Source organism: Hippopotamus amphibius, chromosome 9 (genome assembly GCF_030028045.1).
Source record: "Hippopotamus amphibius kiboko isolate mHipAmp2 chromosome 9, mHipAmp2.hap2, whole genome shotgun sequence".
NCBI lineage: Eukaryota > Metazoa > Chordata > Mammalia > Artiodactyla > Hippopotamidae > Hippopotamus > Hippopotamus amphibius.
The window spans coordinates 137,114,188-137,140,183 of NC_080194.1; the positions used below are offsets into that span (position 1 = coordinate 137,114,188).

Here is a 25,996-nt window from a genome sequence, read left to right on the forward strand (position 1 = left end):
GAGGTGCAGGGGAAGGTGACTGGAGGCAGGAAAAGGGTGAGGTAGTCACTGCTCTGTGCAGGTATATCTGAGTTACATGCTTCTTTCTTCATGGGGTGCATGTTCAGAAAATAGAGGTGCTAGCATGATCTGAGGGTGGAGTTTTTGGCTCTCTGTCGTCAAAAGGTCATTCATTGGACAACTGTGTATGCCCAGTTTTAGGGTCAGTGGTCCCAACCAGTTTTGGCCAGCTTGTACTAGACAAGAGCTGACTCCAGGTTTCTGAAAAACAGCTTAAGCCACCGTTACTATAGCGACCCATACGTCAGAGGTGTTATTTATAGGAGGTGGTCACGGAGTCTTGTGATATATTACCTGGGCTACATGAAGCTTGGAAGGTATGCAATTTGCAAAAATAATTAAGGCATGCTTGATCAGTGAAAGCAGGTTATAAGCAGAGGGGCTTTTAACAAGCAGTTCTCTTATCTGCTCAAGACAAGCTCAGGAATTTCTGTTAGTCACCAGTTTCTGTTAACCCTATGGGGCACGGTTTCAATGAGATTATCCTGCTGATGAGATGAGGTGGCCCATGCAAAGCCACCCTGGAAAGTAGGAAGAACTCAAGCAATGTTAACTTATCATTGATTGTTAGTATTACTAGGCTACAGGTGCTCCCCAGGTAGGGTGGGTTACAGCCATTACCTGGGTGGGCTTGCTCTTGTTCCTTGACTGCCCAGAGGCCTTACTCAGCACTTGGCCCCAGCTCCCCCCAAACATCTGATTACACAGGGACTTCATGCAAAGGGTTTGTTTTGCTGATAATTTCGTAGGGAGGTGGGGAGAGGGCTTTGTTGGCACCTATCAAGCAATACTTCATTAATCCCTCTAGAACCATGTCTGTCCTCTCCAGGCACCTCCCACACAGCCTCTCCAGACCTCTCAGCCCACACGGCCCCCTCAGCAAAGAAGAGTCCAGCATTCGGTTCCTCAAAACACAATTCAACCACTACTCGTAGCTTTTGGTGGGTGGGAGTGGTGGTGGGGGCTTCACACCTCTCACCCCAGCAAAGACAGGATTATAAGGTTTTCTTCATACTGCTCTGGCAGAAATGCTCAGTTTTGAGACACAGGCCTGGTGAGTTCAAATCTGGGAAACCTGAATCCTGCCTCACTCTCCTGACATGCCGGCACAAACTAGCTGTCCTGATTCAACCAGAAAAAACCACAGTGACCAGATCTCTGCTTTCGTTAGCATGAGAATTTGCTCAGCTGAAGGGAACTGTAAACAGAAAGGGCTGGTGAGATGAATGTCAGCAATTCAAGTCCTGGCTATCCACGCAGGACATGGTGGTCCCTCACCTGTGGTTTGACTGCTGCCACGGGGATAGTTAGTGATCGTGTGAATGGTTAGAGATGTTATCTCACTGATTAGTTTTCCACTGTGTGTCACCACTGGTCAAATTGCTTTATACCCATCATCACATTTCACCCTTACAATCACTCTCTAAGCCAGATAGATCCCTTCTTCCATCAACACCCTTGTACAGATGAGGCCCCTGGAACTCAGAGAAGCTGAACATCTCTCACCCAGCTAGTGAGAGATGGAGCATGTCTTCAACCAAGGCCAGAAGCTCTGAGAGCCTGTGCTTTCATCCCTCTCAAAAAATGAGGGTTGAATAGGCATTTCTCCAAAGAAGACATACACATGGCCAACAAACACATGAAAAGATGCTCCACATCACTAATCATCAGAGAAATGCAAGTCAAAGCCACAATGAGGTATCACCTCACACCGATCAGAATGGCCATCATCACAAAATCTGGAAACAACAAATGTTGGAGAGGGTGTGGAGAAAAGGGAACTCTCCTGCACTGTTGGTGGGACTGTAAGTTGGTACAGCCACTATGGAAAACAGTCTGGAGGTTCCTTAAAAAACTACAAATAGAACTACCATATGATCCAGTAATCCCACTCCTGGGCATATACACAAAGAAAACCATAATCCCAAAAGAAACATGTACCATAATGTTTATTGCAGCACTATTTACAATAGCCAGGACATGGAAGCAACCTAAATGCCCATCAACAAATGAATGGATCAAGAAGATGTGGCATATATATACAATGGAATGTTACTCAGCTATAAAAAGGGATGAGATGGAGCTATATGTAATGAGGTGGATAGACCTAGAGTCTGTCATACAGAGTGAAGTAAGTCAGAAAGAGAAAGACAAATATTGTATGCTAACTCATATATAAGGAATCTAAAAATGGTACTGATGAACTCAGTGACAAGACAAGAACAAGGACGCAGATACAGAGAATGGACTGGAGAACTCGAGGTTTGCGGGGGCGGGGGGTGAAGGGGAAGCTGAGACGAAGTGAGAGAGTAGCATAGACATATATTTACTACCAACTGTAAAATAGATAGCCAGTGGGAAGTTGCTGTATAACAAAGGGAGTTCAACTCAAGGATGGATGATGCCTTAGAGGACTGGGATGGGGAGGGTGGGGGGGAGTCGAGGGAGGGAGGGAGTACGGGAATATGTGTATAAATACAGATGATTGAACTTGGTGTACCTCAAAAAAAATAATAAATAAATAAATTTAAAAAAATAAATGAGGGTTGGAGGCTGTCCTCTAAATAGCTCCAGGAAATAAAAATTTTTTTCATCCACAGTTCTTTTCTGGAGAACAGATTGCTATTTGCTGCTTAGGTTATAAAATCCAAACTGTGTATTTTTCATTTGCTCATTTGGCTTCCCCTGACAACTTAATTCTTGTCCCCTGTTCATAAGTGACCTTTCCCCCCTTTCGTGTGGTGTTAAACAGGGCGAGATGTGGCTGGGTGGAATGGTGGTGTGGCTGGGGGCCAGAGAGCAGAGCCCTCAGCCTGGCCCTGTATGGGTCACATGTCCTTGCCTCTCTGGCCTCAGGTCCTACTGCTAAATGAGAGAGACCAGGCAATCCTGCAAGTCGTATTTCAAGGCTGTTTCTTTTTAATCCTGCTGTTTGCCAAAGTATATTCAGTGTACCCTGCCTTTTATTAGCTTGATCGAAGGATGGAACATAGTGATTAAACAATGAAATGAGCACAATGGAATAACTTTTGTTTGGATATGCGTAAGAATATCTAGAAACAGATTAAGCCACCCAAGGTCAGTTCTTTTCAACAAACATTTATTAAGTCCTACTATGTACTGATCATGGGGCCAGGCCCTAGGGACCCAGAGAGGACAGGTCTGGCCCTGTCCTCAAGGAAACCACAGTCGAGTAGTGAAGCCTTCGGGAGCTGAAGGATATGGTGAGCTAAGGTAGCTTTTATTTTTCTCCTCTTTGTGTCTGTTCTCTTTTGCTCCTCTGAAATAAGCATGAACATGGGGAAAGAACAAGCGTGGATCTTGTGCTTGGCATTCACTTCTAGACCTTAAGGCGGCTATATTTGTTTGTGCAGCCTCTATTCTGATTTATTCAGCTGTTATTCTTCTAATTTATACCTCTTCAGAGGGAACAAAAATCAGCTCAAAGGGCAGTAATTAAGATTTTACACTGAGGGCTGCATATCTAATTTTGCCCATAAATAATTTTGTAATGAGGAGGCTAGAAACAGTTTCCAGCCTCCAGGCAATGATAAAACGCTTTTAAAGAATCAGAGAAATTTCTATTTGTATTAGAGAGCAATGAGGCATCCTTGTGCCAAGCCATACTTCATCTTTGACATCCCACAGATGAGCTGCCGCTAGGACTAAATGAAAACGGATCAGACTTCAGATGCTGCAGGTGCTTGAGTGGAGCATTGGGCTTTCAGTGCTATAATGAATGATCAAAGGATGTCAAAAAATTGGGTTCTTAAAACTGATAACTTGCAAGAATTGATAAATTTTACGGGCAGCTAGGCACCCTGGAGTCCTGCGTGACCACTTCCTTGCAGTGTGACCCTATGTAATCTGAGTAATACTCAACTATTAACGGGATGACACAGATGCTCTCGTTACCAGGAGGATGACTCACTGAAGGATGCTCACAGGCACCGTCGAATGTCACCTTCCTACCCCACCTTCCTTTCAGTCATCACCTGGAAGTTCAGTATCTGAATGCTTCAAACAGGCAAGATGGGTGAATTATCATTACTCCTTTCATTTCCTGATTCAGTATTTTAGGATTTCTTAATTAAATCTGATTCCCTCCCCACCTGACCCCCCACATCATGCCGTCTTTTGTGGGTTATTTTTGCTGGCTTAAAAATTACGCTATAGCCAGCTCAACATTTGTCAGACCCAAATGCAGCTCTCTTATCCAGATCCGCACAGCAGATTTGCATTTTCTCGATTCAGCTGTTCCTCACATCCTGTCATGGGGAATAGATGCTTAAACTGAATGATAACCAGCCTCCAGCCAAAATTACATAACTGGAGCATTCTTAGCTGTCACCCACAACTGAACTCGCATCCAAATGGCTCTTAAACAGCCGCGTAATTCATTGTTTATTAGGGCCATTCAACTTGTATCTTGAAACAGCATTTATATTAGGTCACTTAAGAATAATTGCTGATTTGTATTTTGCCCGTAAAATGCTGACTTCTAGCTATTTTTTCTTGCTTTCCTTATTTTCTGTTTTGTCCTTTGATATTGTTCCAGAGTGCCTGGAACATAGTAGGAACCCACTAAATATTTGTGGGATGAATAAATGAATACGATTCTGCAAAAGTCAGAGCCTACTTTTTTTTAGATAAATTTATTTATTTACTTATTTATTCGCTGTGTTTGGTCTTCGTTGCTGCACGCAGGCTTTCTCTAGTTGTGGTGAGCAGGGGCTCTAGGCGCTCGGGCTTCAGTAATTGTGGTATGTGGGCTCAATAGCTGTGGCTTGTGGGCTCTAGAGTGCAGGCTTAGCAGTTGTGGAGCACAGGATTAGTTGCTCCGTGGCTTGTGGGATCTTCCTGGACCAGAGCTCGAACTCGTGTCCCCTGCATTGGCAGGCGGACTCTTAACCACTGTGACACCAGGGAAGCCCAGAGTCTACTTTTAAGATCGTAATTAAGTTACAGGAGCACATAGCTGTTACATGCAAGAGGTCATTTACTAATTGTACCTGCACTATCTGGATTTACTACCTCTGGAGGTAGGTAGACCATGGGGAGGCTGCCCAGATCTGTCTTGTCCCCTGGAGCTAGAGCTGAGTAAGGAGTAAATCCTCTAAAATTGAAGGAGCCTCATGGCCAGTGGAGAGCCAGAGAGTTGAAAAAGAGGCTGGAATTCAAGCATAGTAATTTCTAGCACATTTAGAGCCTGTACTTTGTGCCAGACATTGTTCTAAGCACTTTAGCTGCAGAAACTCGTTTAGTCCTCTCAGCAGTCCTCTGATGTGGGTGCTGTTCTCGCCGTCTTACAGATGAGGGCCGTAGGGCACCAGGGTTAATCAACAAGCCACGTGCACACCTCGTTAAGTGGCAGAGCCAAGATTCAAACCGAGCAGCCTGGCTCCCGGGTCTAGAAGTTTGCCCACTGGACCACACTGCCAGCCAGCCTAATGGCTTCCAAAAGCAGAAGCCAAATTCAGATAGGAAAGATGATCTGGGGACTTCCCCGGCAGTCCAGTGGCTAGGACTCTGAGCTCCCAATGCAAGGGGCACAGGTTCAATCCCCGGCCAGGGAACTGGATCCTACTTGCATTCCTCAACTAAAGACAATCAAAGATCCCACGTTCTGCAACTAAAAAAAAAAAAAAAAAAAAAAAAAGGATCCTGCATGCCACAACTAAAGATCCCGCATGCCACAACTAAAGATCCCACATTCTGCAACTGAGTACAGATGAATAAATAAATAAATAAATAATTAAAAAAGGAAGGAAGGAAGAAAGAAAGGAAGGAAGGAAGAAAGGAAGGAAGGAAGAGAGAGAGAGAGAAAGAAAGAAAGAAAGAAAGAAAGAAAGAAAGAGAGAGAGAGAGGGAGGGAGGGAGGAAGGAAGGAAGAAAGAAAGGAAGGAAGGAAGGAAAGGAAAGGAAGGAAGAAAGGAAAGGAAGGAAGGAAGAAAGGAAGGAAGGAAGGAAGAAAGAAAGAAAGGAAGGAAGAAAGAAAGAAAGAGAAAGAAAGGAAGGAAGGAAAGGAAGGAAGAAAGAAAGAAAGGAAGGAAGGAAGAAAGAAAGGAAGGAAGGAAGGAAGAAAGGAAGAAAGGAAGGAAGGAAAGGAAGAAAGAAAGAAAGGAAGGAAGGAAGGAAGGAAGAAAGAAAGGAAGGAAGAAAGAAAGAAAGAAAGGAAGGAAGAAAGAAAGGAAGAAAGGAAGGAAGGAAGGAAGAAAGAAAGAAAGAAAGAAAGAAAGAGAAAGGAAGGAAAGAAAGGAAGGAAGAAAGAAAGAAAGGAAGGAAGGAAGAAAGAAAGGAAGGAAGGAAGGAAGAAAGGAAGAAAGGAAGGAAGGAAAGGAAGAAAGAAAGAAAGGAAGGAAGGAAAGAAGGAAGAAAGAAAGAAAGAAAGAAATGATCTGGAGGCTCTAGAGAAGAGGACTGAGACGCTAGGCAGGCCTGGGCAGACACCTTGTGGGACAGAGCCTTTCATTAGATTGTCCTGTGAGCACCAGGACACTTTGAGGAAAACCAGAGAGTAAAGCAGAGAAAGGGATGGAGGGGAGAGAGACAGCAAGAGGTGACACCTAATGACTAGGCCATAGAGCACTTGGCCAGTTACACACAGGCCTGCTGTGTGAGTGTGTGTGTGTGTGTGTGTGTGTCTGTACGTGAATGAGGAGGTCTATGGTACATGGCCCAGTGGTTCAGAACCTGGCCTATGGAATCAGACAGACTCTGCCCTGGACAGAGTGTGAAAGCTTGATGATTTTGAATTTGATTCATAATAACCTGATTTTTTTATATATGCCATTTTAGATATTATCAGTTGGACTGATGAATTTCATAACCAAATAGGTTGCTTATCATTAGATATTCAAATGTTTTAAATGCTCAGAATAAAATTCAGATTATTTAATAAGCAGATATTTCTCTATTCCTTAATTTTTAGAGAACACAACTGGAGGGCTAAACTGTAAATATATGATTTCCATGAGTTATCTCAGCCTTAGAATTAAAGACCCTGCTCACTTCATGATACGAATTCAGCAAGTGAAATATATTTCTTTAACCCTTTCCTGGATGGTTGTTTTCAATGATGTGTAAAAAGGTCATAGAGAAATTGTAAGTGGCATCTGTAGGGCATTACAGTGATCATCTCTAAATAAAGTCGATGAGCCTCTTAGTTTTGCTGTGAAATTAGCTGGGTGCTAGCGGTGGTTTACATGTTGTTAAAGAACTACACCCTGTGAAGGATATTGACTGGAAATGGTTAGTTTGTACAAATAGCTGGTTTCCTGAATATAGATAATAGTATCCAAACCCGTTAGCCAATAAATGAAAAATCACATGTAAACTGGGGGAGAGGTGACACTTCTGGAGCCTTTGTTCTCCTCTATTATATTCCAGTATTTCAGCAATATTTGAAAATTTTAAAATACGAATGAATTATTTTTGTAATCAAAAAAACAAAAATAGAAGGTATAAGTAAATAACAATTTCCAAGCCATATATTTGACCTTGCTGCCCTGTCTCCTTCATGTTCACTGCCACACTGAGTAAATCACCTCACTTCCAATTTCTTACCATTCATTCTATTTAACATGTGACGCTCTGGCACCAAAGTGCTCTGGTTCAACTCTTTTCAAGTTTCCTTAATGACCCAGTACTGCCAAATTCAGTTGCCTGTTCCAGGAACGAAAGGAAAGGAGGCCAGTGCAGCAGGAGCAGGGCAAGCAAGCGAGATGGGAGGGGAGGCCGGCTCGGCCCCTCGGCAGCTGCCGCACCAGGCAGGCCAGTGAAGAGAGTGGGTTTTATTTTAGGAGCAGTGGAAAATCATCAGAGCAACGGCTCTCAACCCTGTTGGGCCCACTGTCCCTTTGTCATCATATTTTATAGTGCCCTTCTTACCACCCTGAAGTGAAATGCTTAGTAATACTGCCTATTTATCAATTACCTGATTGCTGTATTGTTGACAGTAAACTACCTGAAAACTTCATGGCTTAAAAAAAAAGATGATTTATTATTTCTGTGGGCTGACTGGGCAGTTCTGTTAGTCTCACCTCGACTCACTCATATGGCTGCTTTCAGCTGGTGTTGGGGCTGCTCTGGGAGGTCCAGGCTGCCCTCACTCAGCTGCCTGGGGCCTCGGTGCTGGCTCTTGGCTGGGGCTATTCAGCTCCTCTCTGCATGGCTCTCATCCTCCCGCGGGCCAGACAAGCTCCTTCACAGCCTGCTGGTTTCAGGGCCGCTTTCCAGGAGGGCAGAGGCTAAGTGCAGGGCCTGGGCTCTGGAAGTCCAGCATGGCCTCCACTGCATTGCATTGGTCAGCACAGCTCACAAGGCCAGTAACTCACACAGCAACTCCGAAGCGGGCAAGAAACAGACCCTATGTGTTACCGAGTCCAAGTTCGTTCTGCCCGCCACACAACAGGCCAATGAATCGAAGAGGAGGTGTTGAGGCAAGGAATAAGACTTTATTCCGAAAGCCGGCAGACCAAGATGATGGCAGACTCCTGTCTCTGAAAAAACCATCTTGCCTGAGTTAGAATTCAGGCTTCTTTTATACTAAAAAGGGAAGAGGATGGTGTTGGTTATTGCAGACTTCTTGGTGCCAGAATCCTTTGTTCTTGCAGCTGTCCACGTAGGTTAGGTCATGATGCTCCTGCAAACCTCCAACAAGGCAAATTTTATTCTCTGTTCTGTAACTTTATATGAATGGAAAAGTGTTACACCCTGAAAGGTCAGAGGCTTGAGAATGGGCTATCCTGTACATTTCAGGCTATAAAGCAAGGTTCTAAACTTGTAGCAAAAACAATAGAACAGGAAGGTTAATGTAAAACAAACAGGCCTAACATGGAGTCTGAGTTAGCTCTTCCCATAACACATGTAGAAGTAGACCCTCCTGGGTCCCTGCAAAGTCACATGGATCCAGGAGGCATGACCATTTACGGGCCACTATCATCATAATCTATCCATACAATAATTTCAAATATATGTATATAGTGGCCATTTATATTACAGTAGCTATAATATAAATGAGAAATAAAATGAAAATTACTTGTAATCTAGGTAACGTGTATTCTGCTTTTTAAAGGCTCAAATAAACTGCACCAGAAGATAGTACGAGGCAGTCGCTCACTCGCACCTACGCACAGAATCACCGTGAACACAACAGCTGCAACAGGCAGAGGCACATACATGTGTTACATCAGCTGCTCGAATCATGTAAATGATGTTGTCCTTGGTGATACAATTTTCTGAAATGGTGAGAAACTCAGGTTCCGAATACAACACAGTACAATTTTCTCTTGATATGCGTGGTAGTTGCTTTTCTGGGAAAATCAATTAAAACCATGCAGAAAGACTTTGTGTTTATATATTAAATGGACCTAAGATCTAGATTCAGATTATTGTACACAGTTTTTTTTTTAACCTAATAAAACATCCAGAGAGGTATTTGAAAATATTTAGGCTTCAGGACAGGACAGGTTTTTTTGTTCGGTTGGTTGGTTTTTTGTTTTTTTGTTTTTATAATACAGGACTCATAATCACAGGGTGAAGAATATCTCTGGGTCAGAAGCCTAAACTGGGTCTGCAGGACTGTGTTTCTTCTGGAGGACCTAGGGGAGGGTATATTTCTTTGCCGCCACATTCCTAGGCTCATAGCCCTCGTCTGTCTTCAAAGCTGGTGACGGCATCGCTCTGACCTCTGCTCGGATCATCACCTCTCCGTGTCTGACTCTAACCCCCTTCCTCCCTTATGAGAACTCTTGTGATCACGTTGGTCCCACCTGGATAAGCTCCCAGGTGGGAGCTCACGATCCATAATTCCATCACATCGGCACAGTTCTTTTGCCAAGTAAGGTAACATCCACAGCTTCTGGGGATTAGGACCTAGACATCTTTGTGGGATAATTATTCAACCTACTGCACCGAGTGCATCAACACTGTTTAATTTGAGGGAAAACCATTTGAAGGGCTGCAGGGCCAGGTAGACAATGAGACAGGCATGAAATAACAATAAAGAGATAGCAGGGAGTGCTTGGGGCCGTGGCCCCCACAGAAGCTCACGCACTACGGGGGCAGCCGCCGCATTTCTCACCTCCTGCTCATTGCCGCCACAGAGAACCTGGGCTCAGTGTGGCCGTAGCTCTTGAGTTTTCAGTAGAAGACCCCAATTCAGATTTTACCATGAACTATCCAGATTTATTTTTAAAAGAATGTTGACAGTAAATTTTTTAAAAATTTTATATTGGAGTATAAGTTTTTGTTTCTTTGGGCTGTGTTGGGTCTTCGTTGTGGCACGCAGGATCTCTCGTTGCGCTGTGCAGGCAGGCTCTTCCTTGAGGAGCACGGACTTCTCTCTCGTTGTGGCATGGGGGTTTTCTCTCTCCAGTTGTGGTGTGTGGGCTCCAGAGCGCGTGAGCTCTGACGTTTGCAGCACACGGCCTCTCTCGTTGAGGCACTCGGCTCAATAGTTGTGGCACTCGGACTTAGTTGCCCTGCGGCATGTAGGATCTTAGTTCCCTGACCAGAGATCAAACCTGTGTCCCCTGCATTGGAAAGAGGATTCTTTACCACTGGACCACCAGGGAAGTCCCCGACAGTTAGTTTTCAGAAAGATTAAACATAGCATGCTGAACAGAGCACATTGTGAGCTAGATCTCACCAACGGGTGATCTCTGGTTTGCACTCTTAACTTCTCCTGTGAGCTCCTGGTCTGCATTTCTTCACTGTTTTCTGCCTGTCCACCCTCCCTCGGGCTCATCAGGGCATACTGACCACCACCCCCCCACCAGACCACACCCTTAGGAACATTTACGAGGTGTCTCTTTTATGCCAGTTTCTGCAATGCTCAACATTTGTTTACAAGGTCTCACTGATTTTTAAGAACAGCCTTGTGCTGTAGGCAGTGTTCTTATTTTTTAAATGTGGAAACTGCAGACTAGAAAGAATGAACAACTTTACTTGCACACACAAGGTCACTGAGCTAGTCAGAGACAGAGGCAGGAAGCCAACATGTCCTTTGGACTCTAAGGCTCTGCCCTTAACCACTCCAGGAAATCGACTCCTGAGCCAAATGATGGAGGCTGAAGTACACCCCTCCCTGCCCCCCAGGCTGTTTGCAGTGCCCTTGCTGGCCCCTGCTAGCTCCTGCCCTCCCACCTACACTGCACTCCCTCTCAGTCTGCATCCAGACCCTCGCCTGCCCTTTGGATTTGGAATGTGTGCTTGAGATCTCTTGCTTTTAAACCCCACTCCTTTAAAGGACTCTTGGCCTTTGCCCCTTTTAAAAAAGAGGTAAGAAGGGAATGATTATTATACAAGTGAGACTTGCTTTGTGTAGAAAAATTAGAAACTACCAGTAAGAAAAACAAAGTCAAACAAACAAAAAACTCACATCACTCATAATTCTACCCCTGCTAATGTTAAATATCTTTGTAGGCTTTTTAAAATTCACATACACGCATACTTATATATTTAGTACACATTAATGTATTATTTTAACGTTATTCTCACTGTTTGTAACCTGCGCTTTCTACTTAGCAATGTATCAGGAGCATCTTTCCTTCATACCACTTGTAACAACTCCCTGGATTTTCATAGTAGGGCTGCACCTTGATGTATTGAACCGATTGCCTGTTGTTGGACATGTAAGTTTCTGATTTCTTGGTGGGCTAAACGATACTTCATTGAAAATCATTGCTTATATTTCTTTATGCACTTGGGGACTCTAGTTGTGAGCCTCCTCCTCTGTCCTTGGTCTGCTTTGAATAGGAAACCTTTCCCTCCCATGCTCCCTGGATTCAGCTGCTAAATCTTGTTGATATGTGTCTTTGGTAATGACTTTTTCCCTTTTTAAAAAACAATTAATTAATTAATTTTTGGCTGTGTTTTTGGGTCTTCGTTGCTGTGTGTGGGCTTTCTCTAGTTGCAGCGAGTGGGGGCTGCTCTTCTTTGCGGTGCGCAGGCTTCTCAGTGCAGTGGCTTCTCTTGTTGAGGAGCACAGGCTCTCAGGCGCAGACTCAGTAGTTGTGGTGCATGGGCTTTGTTGCTCTGCAGCATGTGGGATCTTCCCAGACCAGGGCTCAAACCCGTGTGCCCTGCATTGGCAGGTGGATTCTTAACCACTGCACCACCGGGGAAGTCCTGGTAATGATTTTTGATTCATCCATTCAGCAACTATTTTTGGACTCTGATTATGTAAGGAGGTAGAGTGGGGTAGTCAAGATCAAGGGCTATTTTAATATTATTCAATCCTTTATGCATAGGTATTATTTGATAACATTTTTAAAGAACTTTAAGAGAAGGCATCAGAATCCAATAAAGCTGGGTTGGAGTCTCAGTTGGGCTACTTACTTGAATAACTTCCTATTACTGAGTCTGTTTTTCATGCATGAAAGAGAGACCATAATGTCTACCTCGCGAGCTTGTTCTGAGTGTTAAGCTAGATCATGTGGGTAATACCTGGCACATAGCAAGTGCTCAGTAAATAACCCGGCACTGCTATGATTACTCTTAGGCCCTGTGGGAAGCGCATGGAGGATGACAACAATGGATATCTCAGTGGCCCTGACCTCAGGCTGTCCATTTTCTCTCTCCTATTGATTTCTGCCTTTTATTGACTTGACTTATCTATTAATCTGTTCTACCTACTTGCAATGTAGACAACAGGTTAGCATCCAGGCCATAAGGAATGCCTATAAATCAATAAGAGAAAAGAGAACAACACAATAGAACTATGAAATAGGAAAATAAAGGATAGGATCAGGAAGTTCGCAAAAGGGGAGACCCAGAGAGCCAAGAGCAAATCAAAAGGTGCTTAGTCTCACTAATGTTGGAGGAAATAAAAATAAAGCCACAGCGCTATCATGTCTCAGAGATTAGCAAAAATATAAACGCTTGACAATATGAGAAATGGATGAAGCTGTGGAGAAGAGAACTTTCACGTACCAGTGCATAATTGGTACCACCCTTCTGGAGAGAAAGCTGGCAGAACCTAGTAAAATAGAAGATAAACATACATGCAGACCTATACATTTCTCTTCTAAGGTTGTACACTGCTGCAGAAACTCTCAATGGTTGTATACAAAGAGCTCTGAAGAAGGACATTAAATGCAGTATTGCTTGAAATATAAAGAAACGGAAATGACCATAAGGTCCTTTAACAGGAGGATGTATAAATAAAACTTTTTTTGAACAGCTTTATTGAAGTACAATTTACATACCATGAAATCCACTCTTTACGAAAGTGTCCATCATAGATGAACAGATACACAAAATGTGGTATATCCATACAATGTAATATTATTCAGCCTTAATTTGGAAGGAAATTCTGACACATGCTGCCACGTGGATGAAACTTGAGGACATTATGCTGAGTGAAATAAGCCAGTCACAAAAAAGAGACAAATATTGTATGCTTTTGCTGATATGCGACATCTAGAGTAGTCAAATTCATAGGGACAGAAAGTAGAATGCTGGCTTCCAGGGCCTGGGGGTGGGGGCATGGGAGGTTGTTGTTTAATGGGTGTGGAGTTTGTTTTGCAAAATGAAAAGAGTTCTGGAAATTGGTTACACAACGATGTGAATGTACGTAACACTACTGAATTATACCCTAAAAAATGGTCAGAGTGGTAAATTTTATGACGTGTATTTTTGCCACACTTTTAAAAAATGATTTTTAAAAATCCACTCATTTTAATTGGAGCAAATTTACAGAGCTGTGCAATCAGCACCACAACCTAATTGTAGAACATTCCCATAATCACAGAAAATCTCTAGTGATCATTCGCTGTCAGTTCTCATTCCTCCTCCTGCCCCTAGGCAACCACTAATCTATTTTTTATCTCTTACCTTTGCTGGACATTTCATGCGAATAGAATCACACACAACATGGTCTTTTGCATCACTGATGTTGTAGCAGGTAGCAGTACTTCATTTTTATTGCTGAATAATGTTTTCATTGCATGGATTTTTTGGGGGGTTGCTGCCACTTTTTGGCTATTATGAATAAAGCTGCTATGAACATTTGCGTACAAGTCTGTGTGTGGACGTATGTTTTCGTTTCTCTTGGGTAGATACCTAAGAGTGGAGGAAACTAAGTTTCTAACCTGACCTTATTACATTTGACATTTAAATGGGTTCAGATGGCAGCTCTCAATTTTACATTTTGGAATTTAGCGCCTAAATAGGAAGTATGGCTCAAAGTTAAGGGCTGTTTCATAATGACCCGTCATTACCAAACAGTCCCCATCTATGTGATTAATCAGTGGTGATTAGTGGCAATCACTGATAGAGTACTTCCTAAATGCCAGGCATTATTTCGCAAATTATCTCTAGTGACCTCATTTAATCATCACAGTAACACTTTGAATGGGTGATTTTATCGCCCCATTTTGCTGCTGAGGAAACTTGAGGCTGAGAAGCCCACATGGCTCCTGCAAGGAAGAGCCTGGATTGGAACCAGGAGTTGGGCTTCAGAGCCTGGCACCTGGTTCTCCTACATCAGTGAGGCTGCTAGTGCTGAAAAGACTCCCCTTTGCAACTCTTGGAATTGCTGTCAGCTCCAGTTTGTAAACTGTGCAAGAAAATCGTATTACAGTTTTATAGTCAGGCTTCTTTTCTGTCTTCTTTTTAACAAAGGCAGCATTGATCACTTCATTCTCCAAACTTGGCTAGGAGTTGCTTTTGTTTCTAAAAATCAAAGTCATCCTCAAAAAACAAGGCTTTAAAAAGAAATCCAATGGGCTCTGACCTGAGGATGACCCCATGGTTGTCCCACAAAATAGAGGCAGCGGCTTTGTGACAGGATTTTCCTGTTCTGCTCTAAAGCTTTGTCCTCTTGCTTTCAGGGGCACGGTTCCGTGCCAGGTGACTGTGTTAGCAGTCTTGACTGGCCATGTGATAGGGAGAACGTTACCATTTGGCCATAAATTGCATTGCATTTTTTATTCTCTGGCATCAGTTAACTTTTTGCAACACAACAAACTACCTCAAAAGCCAGTATCTTAAAACAACAACAATTTATTTAGCTCACTGTTCTGCAGGTCAGCAATTTGAACTGGGCTCAGCTGGGAGGTTTTTCTGGCCTTGGCTGGGTTTGTTCATGGGTCTGTGGTCAGCTACCAGGTAGGCTGGGCACTGGCTGGTCCTGGATGGCCTCAGCTGGGATGGGCATCTCTGTTCTGCTTGGTCTCTCATCCCCCATCAGATTAACCCTGGATTGCTCACATGGCAGCTGGACAGGGCTGCGAGAACTTGAGTAGACGTCCTCAAGTCCTCTTGAACCTGAGGCTGGAACTGGTACAATGTCACTTTTGCTGTGTCACATTGGCCAAAGCAAGGCATAAGGCCAGCCCCGCCAGATTTGAGGAGTGAGGAAATAGAGTCCATCTCTTGGTGGGAAGACATGTGTACAGGGAGGGGTGGAGAATGGCCCTTTTTGCAATTTACTGCTTACCCTGTGTTAGAAATGATGTGGACCTGGCAGCAGGTGGCAGATTTGCCCTCTGGCTCTAGCCTAGTATCTTCAGGGAAGTTCCTTGTCTACAGCATCCTCCTCTCCTCATTTGTAAACCCCAGGCAGGATGTTTGAGAGGATTACATGGTGTAATGTGTGGAGTAGCTAGCTCTTGAGTCCAATTGGGTTCAAATTCTTACTTTTCCATTTACTCTTAAATGACTTTGGGGAAGGTATTTAGCCTTTCTGTGCCCTCATTTCCTAATCTGTAAAGTGGGAGTAATACTAAGAACCTAATAATATGTAGTTGTTGTGAGGGTAAGTGAGTTAAGGGAAATATAAAAGAGCGTCTGACACTTGGAAGGCATTCATTACATGTTAACTGTTGTTGACACTATTAAGTTATCTTGGAAAATAGCAAGTCTATAAATGGAGTGTCATTCCCCCATGGCCCTTTCAGGGTTGCTTGAATGAATGCAAGATGGTATTCTTCTTACTGCTTTCTGGATATCACACATGGCCAAGAATGGACTTTCCTTGTCCTTAAAATACTAGTGCCTTAAAGAAATGATATTTATTTGTAAAAATCTAAATGTAACTCTTAGAAATGATGGTGAGCTCAGAACCTAACAGTGCAGTATGAAAAGGCCTCCAAGGGTTAAAGAGATGCTAGAGTCATAGCTAGTGAAAAAGAAAGAAGGAAAGAAAGAAAGAAAAAGAAAGAAAGAAAGAAAAAGAAAGAAAGAAAGAAAGAAAGAAAGAAAGAAAGAAAGAAAGAAAGAAAGAAAGAAAGAAAGAAAAAGAAAGAAAGAAAGAAAGAAAGAAAGAAAAAAGAGAGAGAGGGAGGGAGGGAGGAAGGAAGGAAGAAGGAAAGAAAGGAAGAAGGAAGGAAGGACAGAAGGAAGGAAGAAAAGAAAGAAAGGAAGGGAAAGAAGGAAGGAAGGGAGGGAGGGAGACAGCCAGCAAGTATCCCAGACTTCTCTTGAGAATTTATGTCTAAAGGATAGAAGCCATTTTTTAAAATGAAGGAACATAAGGTTCAATTGATTGATTTTTTACAAGAACATGTCTTAAAATAAGTCATTGAACTTCTTGTTGTATAGAGAGCTGCATTTCTCCTGCTACTTTTTTTGGAACAGAAAACCCAAGTTGTAAACTAGTCTTAGACCTAACATGTTTAAACTGTTAATGCCTTAGAATAAAGGGTTATCCAGAAACTAGAGAGAAGAGGTGAAACAGAGCTTTCCTGAAGTCAAACCTCTGTGTCAGAAACCGAGTACGATGGATTTTTCCATGCTTCCACCTGAAGGAGTATCTTTCTATCACTGATAATGTTTTGAAGCACGTTGGGGTCTGCCATTTGTTTTTGTAAGTTGAGTTCGATTGGAACACGGTCACACCCATTGCTTTCCATATTGTCGATGGCCACGTTTGTACTCTAGTGGCAAAGCTGAAGAGTTGTGACACAAGCCTAAAATATTTACTATCTGACCTTTTGAGCAGAAGTTTGCTGACCCCTGTCCTGAAGTCCTGGAACCATTCAGATCTTTGCAGTAGTAGCTGCTGTTGTCATGACGTGGGAGGCTGCCTAAGGGAAGCTCAGCGTAGCGTTGAGGGCCACACTCTTCTGAATTTAGGGCCCAGCTCTACCTCCCCCTAAACCTGTGGTCTTGGACCTTGCTAGCATTGTGATCTTGTTAACTTAACCTTCCTAAGCGTCAGTGTCCTCCCCTGTAAAATGGAAATAATGATAACAATAATTGCTTCACTTAGGCAGTTTATGAGAATTAAATAAGAGAATCTATTTAAAGCATTTAGCTCAGTGACTGGCGCAGCTATGGTGAAAAGTAGCAATAAAATCAGAACAAAATTAAATTGGAAAAAAGTTCCTTAGACCTGGAATGGAAGACTGGAAATGAGGGCAGCGTGTAGGGAGGATGTGGGCTGAGTCTGGCCCCATGGGGCTCGGGTGGTGGAAGATTAGGCTGAGAGTAGTGGACGCTCTGGCAGGACAGGGCACTGGAATCCCCCTCTGGGCCCCTGGGGAGCTTCCTTAAAGTCTGTGAGCCTCAGTTTTCTTATCTGTTAAATAGGAGAGTGATAACCATAGTATCCACCTCCCCAAGGCTGTTGGAGGATTGAATGAGATGATGTGAGTATAGCACTTAGCTCAGGAGGGGTAGCTGTTGTTATTAAGAATTGTGCTTAAAGAAAGAACTCGGAGAGGCAGATGTCAGCAAGTGAAAAACCAGGGAAAGGAGAGATGGGTCCAGGTTAACAGTGAAGGAAAGAATAAATCCAGTTTCAGGCAGGAGTAGTGGGATGGATCAGGACAGACAGATCATCAGAGCCTCTGCCAGAAGCTTCCTTTTGCACAGTCCCTGCACATCGTCTCTATCTTCTCTGAGCAGAGGGCATACCTTGAAGAGAATGGTCCAGACCCTCCGGTCTCTTGGAGACATGACTGTGGAGCTAGCTTTACAGATAATTTTGATACTGACCCAGGAGATGTCGCGGGAGCAGTTCTCACGAAGACGTGCCATTCCTTACGGGGTCTCTGCTGACCTTCCTGATCGTCCATTTATAGTGGTAGCTGCCTTGCCTGGTGCCCTTGAGCTGCCAGAGTCTATGTGAGTTGGAAGGGGGAAAAGGTTTTAAGGCAGGAAATGAGCTGTGCAATTGTCAAGATAGACCTTCAGTGGTCTCTTTAGACGGATGGTTGATTAAAAGGCTACAATACCCTTCCTATTCTCTCTTGAACGGGGTTGTATTCCACTGGAGCAAATTAAGTCTGAGACACGTAAATATCATTATAAAGATTAGACATTACAGCTGGCTTGATGTTCTTAACCCATCCCCTGACATTCAGCTGTGCCTTTAGATTCACTTAATTGGAGTACGGGAGGTCAGAACTTAATTAGAACTTAATTGGACTGCTATATTAAACATAGCTGGTTTAGTGGCTGTGTTATAAACTTCACCTGGAAATTTTTTCCAGTGCATCTCTGAATATATTTTGGGCACTGAGAGTAAAGTTAATAATTTTTACTGTAAGCAATTTTTGATATGAGGTTTGCTGTTAGCAGTAAAAAGTAATGTGAACTCATGAGATGGTGACTCCTTGAGGAAGGTCCTACAAGTGACAGAAAACCTTATTCAAACTGACAAGTAGAAAAGGATTTTGTCGTTTGTTTCTTTGCGTAGATGAGAGGCCCATGGGGAGATCTTCCTTGACAGCTTGATCTGGGGGCCCAGCAATGTCTTCGTGACTTGGTTTCCCCTCCGGTCCGCCTCTTGATTCTGTTTCCTCTGGCCTGGCTCCACCCTCAATCGGTGCCTCCCCCTGTGGCACCAGCCCACGTTCCATAAGGCTCAAGGGTAGCAGAGGAAGAGAAAGTCTCTCCCAGAGTTTCTCTCTACTCGAACTGGCTGAGGTCAATGACCTACTTTGGAATCAGCCCTTGGAACAAGGGGAATTTCGTGGGCTGTGAGGCAAGTGGAAGGAGCCTTGCCCAAGGCACACAGCTTTAGAGTTGGGAAGGGTGGGCCCCAACAGGAACTCAGGGCACTGTCACCAAAAGAAGGCCGAAGGGATACTAGGCAGCTCTCTTGGCTACAGTTAATTATGTTGCAACTAGCAGGATTTATTGGCTCAGGAAAATAGAAACTAGAAGTCTCTGAGATAAAGAAGGAAGGCTTCAGGATTGGTTTGATTCAGGTGCTCAGTAATATAATTGAAAACTTGGTTTTCTTCTGTCTCTCTGCTTGGCCTCTTAGAGAGTCAGCTTTACCCTTAAGCTGGCTTCCTTCAAAATAGTAACACAGCGACGGCCACTGGCCTAGGTTTTGCCTCAGCCAGGAGAGATTGCTCAAGCTCTTTCAGAAAAGCAAGTGAAATGGTTTCCCAGAAGCCTGCGCACATCTCCTCCCACATCTTATCACTCTGGAATTGATTACTGTGCCTCTGGAGTCAGTGAACCCCTTTGGTAGGATAAATGTGGACCAGATTGGTCTAGGTGGAGGTGGAGGTGAGCTGGGATGATCTGGGCTGCCTCATCAGGGTTTGTGGAGCCCTATACCAAAGTCACAAGACAAAATTCCAGCGTTGTTATCTCAACCCCCATAGCAATCTTTGATTCATGACTTGGGCTAGCCAATTAACCCAATTAACCTGACCCCATATTAGGGAAGGTATTCACCATATAGGACCCTGGCCTATCACCTAATGACACCTTTCACCTTACAGTGCACTGACCAATCGATTAACACCATTTTCTTAGCAGGAATTTTCCTTGTCTTGGGGTTATAAAGGTTGGCTGTGAGACCACCAGAGGGTTGGCTCTCCCCGGTCTGCCAGGAAGTCGTCCCGCTGTCTTTACAGCATCCCTTCTCTCTAATAAACTCTATCTTCCTTATGTTCTGCCTTGTGTCTGGAAATTCTTTTCCAGCCCGCACTCAAGCCAGGACAGGGTTCACATCCAGAGCTTGAGATGGGGTTTATCTTCCACATGCATTGCAGCTACTACCCAGCTTGGGGGTGATTGCTGGACGTTGAATGAATAACCACAGTGGGTCCTAACCCTACTCACTTCTTCATCTCTAGCACTTAGCATGGGGCCTGGCACATAATAGGTCCTCAGTAAGTGTTTACTGAACAGGGCCAAACTGGAACAGTGTAGCTTGCTTAATTTGGAAAGAAATCAGGAGTTTTATACATGAATAAAATGATGGCTAAACATAAATCTTATCTCAGCTTTAAATACAGATTAAATGCAGAGTCTGGACAGAGGTGATAAGACCTTCCGCCTCTTTCTGCATCCTATCCCACGCAATGTAAAATTTTCCCTTTTGGCTTTTGGGTGCTCATCAAATTCCATTACAGTGAAGGGTGTCGTAAACAACAGTTGGTATCAGAAAACTATTTCTAACTCCTGATAAGTTCTCTGATGACCTCATGACATTAAAATTTGCTACTATGAATAATTCAGTAAAACAAAACCTTTTTTTTTCTTTTTATATTCCTTGCCCATGTGATAGTCATTTATTCTAGTATTGTTAAAAAATAAAATACCTGAATATCTTTTAAAAAGTGGGCTCTGGTCAGTGAAGGAAGAAACTACATTTCCTGGCCTTGACTAATAAGGGAAATTGGAAGTACCATCAGCTTTTGTTTGAAAAAAAATTTCCAAGGAGTGGAAAAAATAGATTCTTGCAGGAAAGGTGTGGTAGAATTATTTTAGTGTTACCTTTTAAATCGAAAACACTTTCAGCAATGGCCACAGGGCCCGTGCTGGAAGTCTCGGTCAATATTTTTTGTGTTACAAGTGCATATTTTTAACTCCTTTTGAGAAGTATTGTTTTTCACTAATGAAATTGTAATGCAGTGGGGGAGAAAATGAAGCCCTGTTTGAAGTTTGCTGTGATGAGCATGTTGGCATCTGGTCACACTCCACGTGTGTGCCCACTCCTGCGGTTACAGTTCTTGCTCAGCTTTTCCGTGTTTGGGGCAGTGGGGGGGTCTCAGGTGTCTGGAAGTTTCTTATGGAGAATACCTATGTGGGAAAGGAGGCCGTGACATTCTAAGCGGCTGTCACGTCCACAGCCTTAACTGCAGCCCCTGTCCCTGCTTTGTCCACATCCCCATCGCTCTGGCCATACGTGACCGAGCCAGGAATAAGTGTCAGGCCCTGTGGGCAGCTACTCAGGGATGGCGAGGGGTCGTGAACTAGTCTGGCATCGCTCTGCCCAACAGGGATGGTCCATCCTGGGTGGTGTCTAACCAGCCCAATCAGATTCTTCTGTCTGGGGAGCAAAGATGTCAGACAACAGAGAGAAAGGGCAGGTCGTAGTGCAGGTAGAAGGGAAATGACACCAGCGACGAGGAGAAAGCTTGAACACCCAGCTTGAAGCAGAGCGAGGAGGAGAGAGAACCAGCTAAGAGACAGCAGCAGAAAAAGTAGCAGCAAGCTGAGGAGGAAGCCACAGCCAAAAGTTGAGCTCCATGTAGAACTACCAGCAGAACTGCTCCTGGTGGATGACTCTGGCCGGCCTGTCCTATGCCTGGACCACTGGGGACACCGGTCTGCTTCTTCCCGAGACCTGGCTCTGCCTCCAGTGAGAGGAATCCTCACATTCCTTCTACCTTTACAGTAACCCCTGTGCTAGGATATATTACTGTTCAAAAATATTTGTGGCCTTTCCCTAAGGGAAACTGGACCACGTGACTGCTTTGGTCAGTAGAATGAATGGGTGTGTCATTTCAAACGTGTTTTAAGAGTCAAAGCATAGTTCACCATGTTTGTTTCATTTGCCGTGACAACCAACAACATTTCAGAGGGAGGCTGCCCTGTCAGCCTGAGGCCCAGAGCAAAGACCGCAGGAGCAGAGAGCCACGCTGGTGGACATGCTCGTGTAACACGAGTGAGAAACCATCCATGATATAAGCTTCTCAGATGTGGGGGGTGTTTGTTACAGCAAAGTCTAGCCTAAACTCACTTTTTATTTTATTTATTTTTATTTTTTAAGTTTTGGCTGTGTTGGGTCTTTGTTGCTGTGTACAGGTTTTCTCTAGTTGTGGCAAGCGGGGGCTACTCTTCCTTGCAGTTCGTGGGCTTCTCACTGCAGTGGCTTCTCTTGTTGCGGAGCACAGGCTCTAGAATGCAAGCACAGTAGTTGTGGCGCACAGGCATGCGCTTGATTGCTCCATGGCATGTGGGATCTTCCCAGACCAGGGATCGAACCCCTGTTCCCTGCATTGGCAGGCAGATTCTTAACCACTGCGCCACCAGGGAGGACCCTAAACTCACTTTTTAAAAAAGCCCAGGGACTTTCCTGGTGGCGCAGTGATTAAGAATCCACCTGCCAATTGGGAGATTGTGATACCAAATTGTACACTCTAAATATATGCAGTTTACTGTATGTTAACTGTATCTCAATAAAAGTCCTTAAAAAAAAAAAAGAATCCACCTGCCAATGCAGGGGACACGAGTTCTATCCCTAGTCTGGGAAGATTCCACATGCCGCAGAGTAACTAAGCCCATGCACCACAACTACTGAGTCCATGTGCCTCAGTTACTGAAGCCCACACACCTAGAGCCCGTGCTCTGCAACAAGAGAAGCCACCACAATGAGAAGCCTGTGCATTAAGAGTAGAACCCACTGGCCACAACGAGAGAAAGCCCACGCAGTAATGAAGATCTAATGCAGCCAAAAATAAATTAAAATTAAAATTAAAAAATAAGAATTAAAGAGACATTAAAAAAAAAAAAGCCCTGCAGCCAAGGTAACCCGAGCATCTTTCTCTCCCTTGCAAACCCAAAGAGCTTCAACCAACACAGTGCTATAGCCAGCCATGCTTCACTAACCTCACAGCCTGTGCTTTTGACCTTGGTGGGATGAAATTGCATTAGTTACCAGAAGAGTCAGTGACTTTCTAATGCTAGTTTTTCCTCTTCCCCATCTTCAGTCCCCCAGTCTGTCTCCTATACAGGTATCCAACATAAAAATTGGTACAAAATAATGTCTGATTTCTGCCCTTTCTCTCTTTGGGGTTTGAGTCTTTTATGATTTGTTCTCCTCCCCCCACCCCCCCAGCTTTATTAGAAACTTTTCTCCAACATGTAGATGAACTGGAAGAATTTCAGAGTAGACACCCACGGTTCCCGTTTTGCTTTGCTTCCTCACTATCTATCCACCAGTCCATCGCCTCATCCCACTCATCTTGTTTTCTTGGACACACAGCAAAGTAAGTTGCAGATTCATGATGATATGATGATGTCTTATCCTTTGACATTTAGTCTTTTTCCTTTTAATTCTGGATTTTTAAGAAATTGTTTTTTAACCTTGCATAAGGTTGCCTTAACTGATCACCCTGCTTGTCCAAACTTGGGCAATTTTTACCCTTTAACAATCCTGAACTCCATGTATTTGCCCACATTACAGAAGCCTGGGTGCCCACACTTTCTTAATCTCACTCTTTCATTTTTCTCTCTATTACTTTCTCTCTTATCTCTTCACTCACCACAACTTTTCATTTGCTTTCCCTTCTCTCTTTCAGCTCCCAGTGGATAATTTTTAAACTAAACAACAGCTGAACAATATCGCCACTGTTCTGTGTGTCTGAGTATGCACAGCACGTCCACACTTGCCCAGAACAGAAGGAAAACACGATTTCTTCCATTTTATGTCTTTGCATCAAAATGATTAAATCTGTCTGCATGACCTTCATACATCAGACCATTTGGCTATTTTAAAAGTCTATTTAATAGAGTAAGTCAAGCTGCATGCCCTTCATAGAAGGAATCTTTACCACCAAACGGTGCAGTAAATGCCAAGGGAACAATGCATCTTTTGTAGCGAAAGACACTGCCATCCTACAACTGCTGGATTGTTTAAATTATTAGATGGCAATTCATGCTAGATACATATTTGCGTTGTTGTACAAGTATTTTCTTATTTTGGTTAAAGATAGCTTTTCAAAGGGAATCCTACTCTTGTAATGCAGACTTAGAAGACCCCATTACACGGACTAGTACATTTAATTTTATTACTGTGGCCAGCAGTGTTTCAATTTTTTAATAAAAGTCTATCAGCAGTGAAGGAAAAGACTGCAGACAATCTCCAACAACTCAGGCGCCAGTATTTTATTTACTAACAGCAATAATAAAGCTTTCAGGGAAAAATCTTAGGTAGCACTTTCTTTTTGGTGAGAATCAATTTTAACAACAATCTTTTCAACCTTATCTAAGCTTATAAAGCTAATTTGGCTATTCAAAGTAATGGGGGAAAAGGAAAAAAAAGAAGAAAGTATTTCCCCTAATGAATAAAATATTAGGAGAAGAAAGTGAAGAGATATTGTCCAGAATTTATTAGCAATGCCTTCTTATAAATGTCAGAGTTCTGGTACCTGAGTTCCTTCTTGCTTTTTCACTTGAGAGTTGAGTGGTGAATTCATTCATTTACTTACTCATCACTCATTGATCATTTACTCTGTGCCAGGCACTCAATTAAGCCCTGGGAATATAAAGGAGAAGAAGACACATGCCCTGCCCTCAGAGAGTTTGTAGTTTGACAGAGCAGATGGACATGTAGGGTGGCAGTTAGGTTACAGTCACACCTGAGGTGCTATGACGGGGGCACATAGAACCAGCAGTGGCGGGGCCAGCTTACTCTAAATCAAAGAGGGTAAGAGTGATCAGAAAGGCTTCCAGGAGACATCTTTTTTTTTTTAAATAAATAAATTTATTTATTTATTTATCTTGTTTATTGGCTGTGTTGGGTCTTTGTTTCTGTGCCCAGGTTTTCTCTAGTTGTGGCAAGCGGTGTGAGGATTTCTCATTGCAGTGGCTTCTCTTGTTGTGGAGCATGGGCTTCAGTAGTTATGGCTCACGGGCTCTAGAGCACAGGCTCAATAGGTGTGGCGCAAGGGCTTAGCTGCTCCGCAGCATGTGGGATCTTCCTGAAGCAGGGATCGAACCGGGGTCCCCTGCATTGGCAGGTGGATTCTTAACCACTGTACCACCAGGGAAGTCCCCGGAGGCATCTTGAAAGACAGATGGAGTTAGCTAATGGGAGAAGAAAGGAGTAGTAACTAAAACTCTTTCTGTTGCAAGCAATAAACAACGCAAACCAGCTGAGTTAAAAAAGGAAATATATTGGCTCAAGGGCCGGGAAGGTCCATGGGATTTTGGCTTCAGGCTTAGCTGGATCCAAGGTCTAGTACAACATCATCAAGAAATCTGCATTGGTGGTCTTACAGATAGAACCCCAGATTTGTTCACTCTTGTTGGAGTTGTTGTGTCCTTCAGCAGTGGCTGGGCTTGACTAATTATGTTAGTAATGATCCAATTTCCAAATAAGGTCATGTTCTGAAGTGCTGGAGGTTAGGACTCCAATATATGAATTTGGGGCAAGGGGAGCGGGGTAGGGAGGAGACACAGCTCAACTCGTTACCCCCTGCCTTTCTCTCTTCCCTCTCTGGGATTTCCTGCTGGTACCTCGCGGTGGCTGGACACAGCAGGACAGTGAACAAGTCTGGTTGATATGAATCATAAAATCAGTCTCCTAAGGTGGAAAAGGGTGCACCTGGGGGGCAAAGAGAGACATTCTAGCAGAGTGTGTCTTGCCTTCATCCTTGGGAAGGATCTCTTCATATGGTAACCAATGACTGGTTCTTAGCCCCTGCTATTTTGAAAGGAGAGGCATGGGTCTTCTATCTCCCAGTTTCCATAACAATCTTCTAAAAGGAGTTAGCTGGTTCTGTTTGGGTTACAAGACACTTTAAATGGACTGGGAGGCAGGATAGCTGGTGCTTCACCCCATTGCTGTTCTGAGAGCCTTCTCCCCCAGTAATCCAGGACGTTCCTTACCTTGTGGCCTACTCGCTATCTATCACCTAGGAATTGCATTTGACTGCATGTTATGAAAACTCAAGAAGAGTGGCAAGAATCCAAATGAAGTTTGTTTTCCCTTACATATCAAGATATCCGCAGT

The 25,996-nt window shown here is 43.6% G+C and overlaps 1 protein-coding gene across 4 annotated transcripts in view; it reads left to right on the forward strand.

The window, feature by feature from the left end:
- Positions 1-25,996, forward strand: part of IQCK (IQ motif containing K) — a 142,389-nt gene that overhangs the window by 14,054 nt on the left and 102,339 nt on the right. Inside the window, exon 5 of one of the 4 annotated variants that reach the window (XM_057748091.1) lies at positions 890-1,482. The exons of the other annotated variants lie outside the window; for them this stretch is intronic. Coding sequence (XP_057604074.1) covers positions 890-1,102 — 213 coding nt within the window. The 3' untranslated portion in view covers positions 1,103-1,482. Of the gene's footprint in view, positions 1-889; positions 1,483-25,996 lie in introns of those variants that run through there. 4 annotated transcript variants of the gene reach the window in all.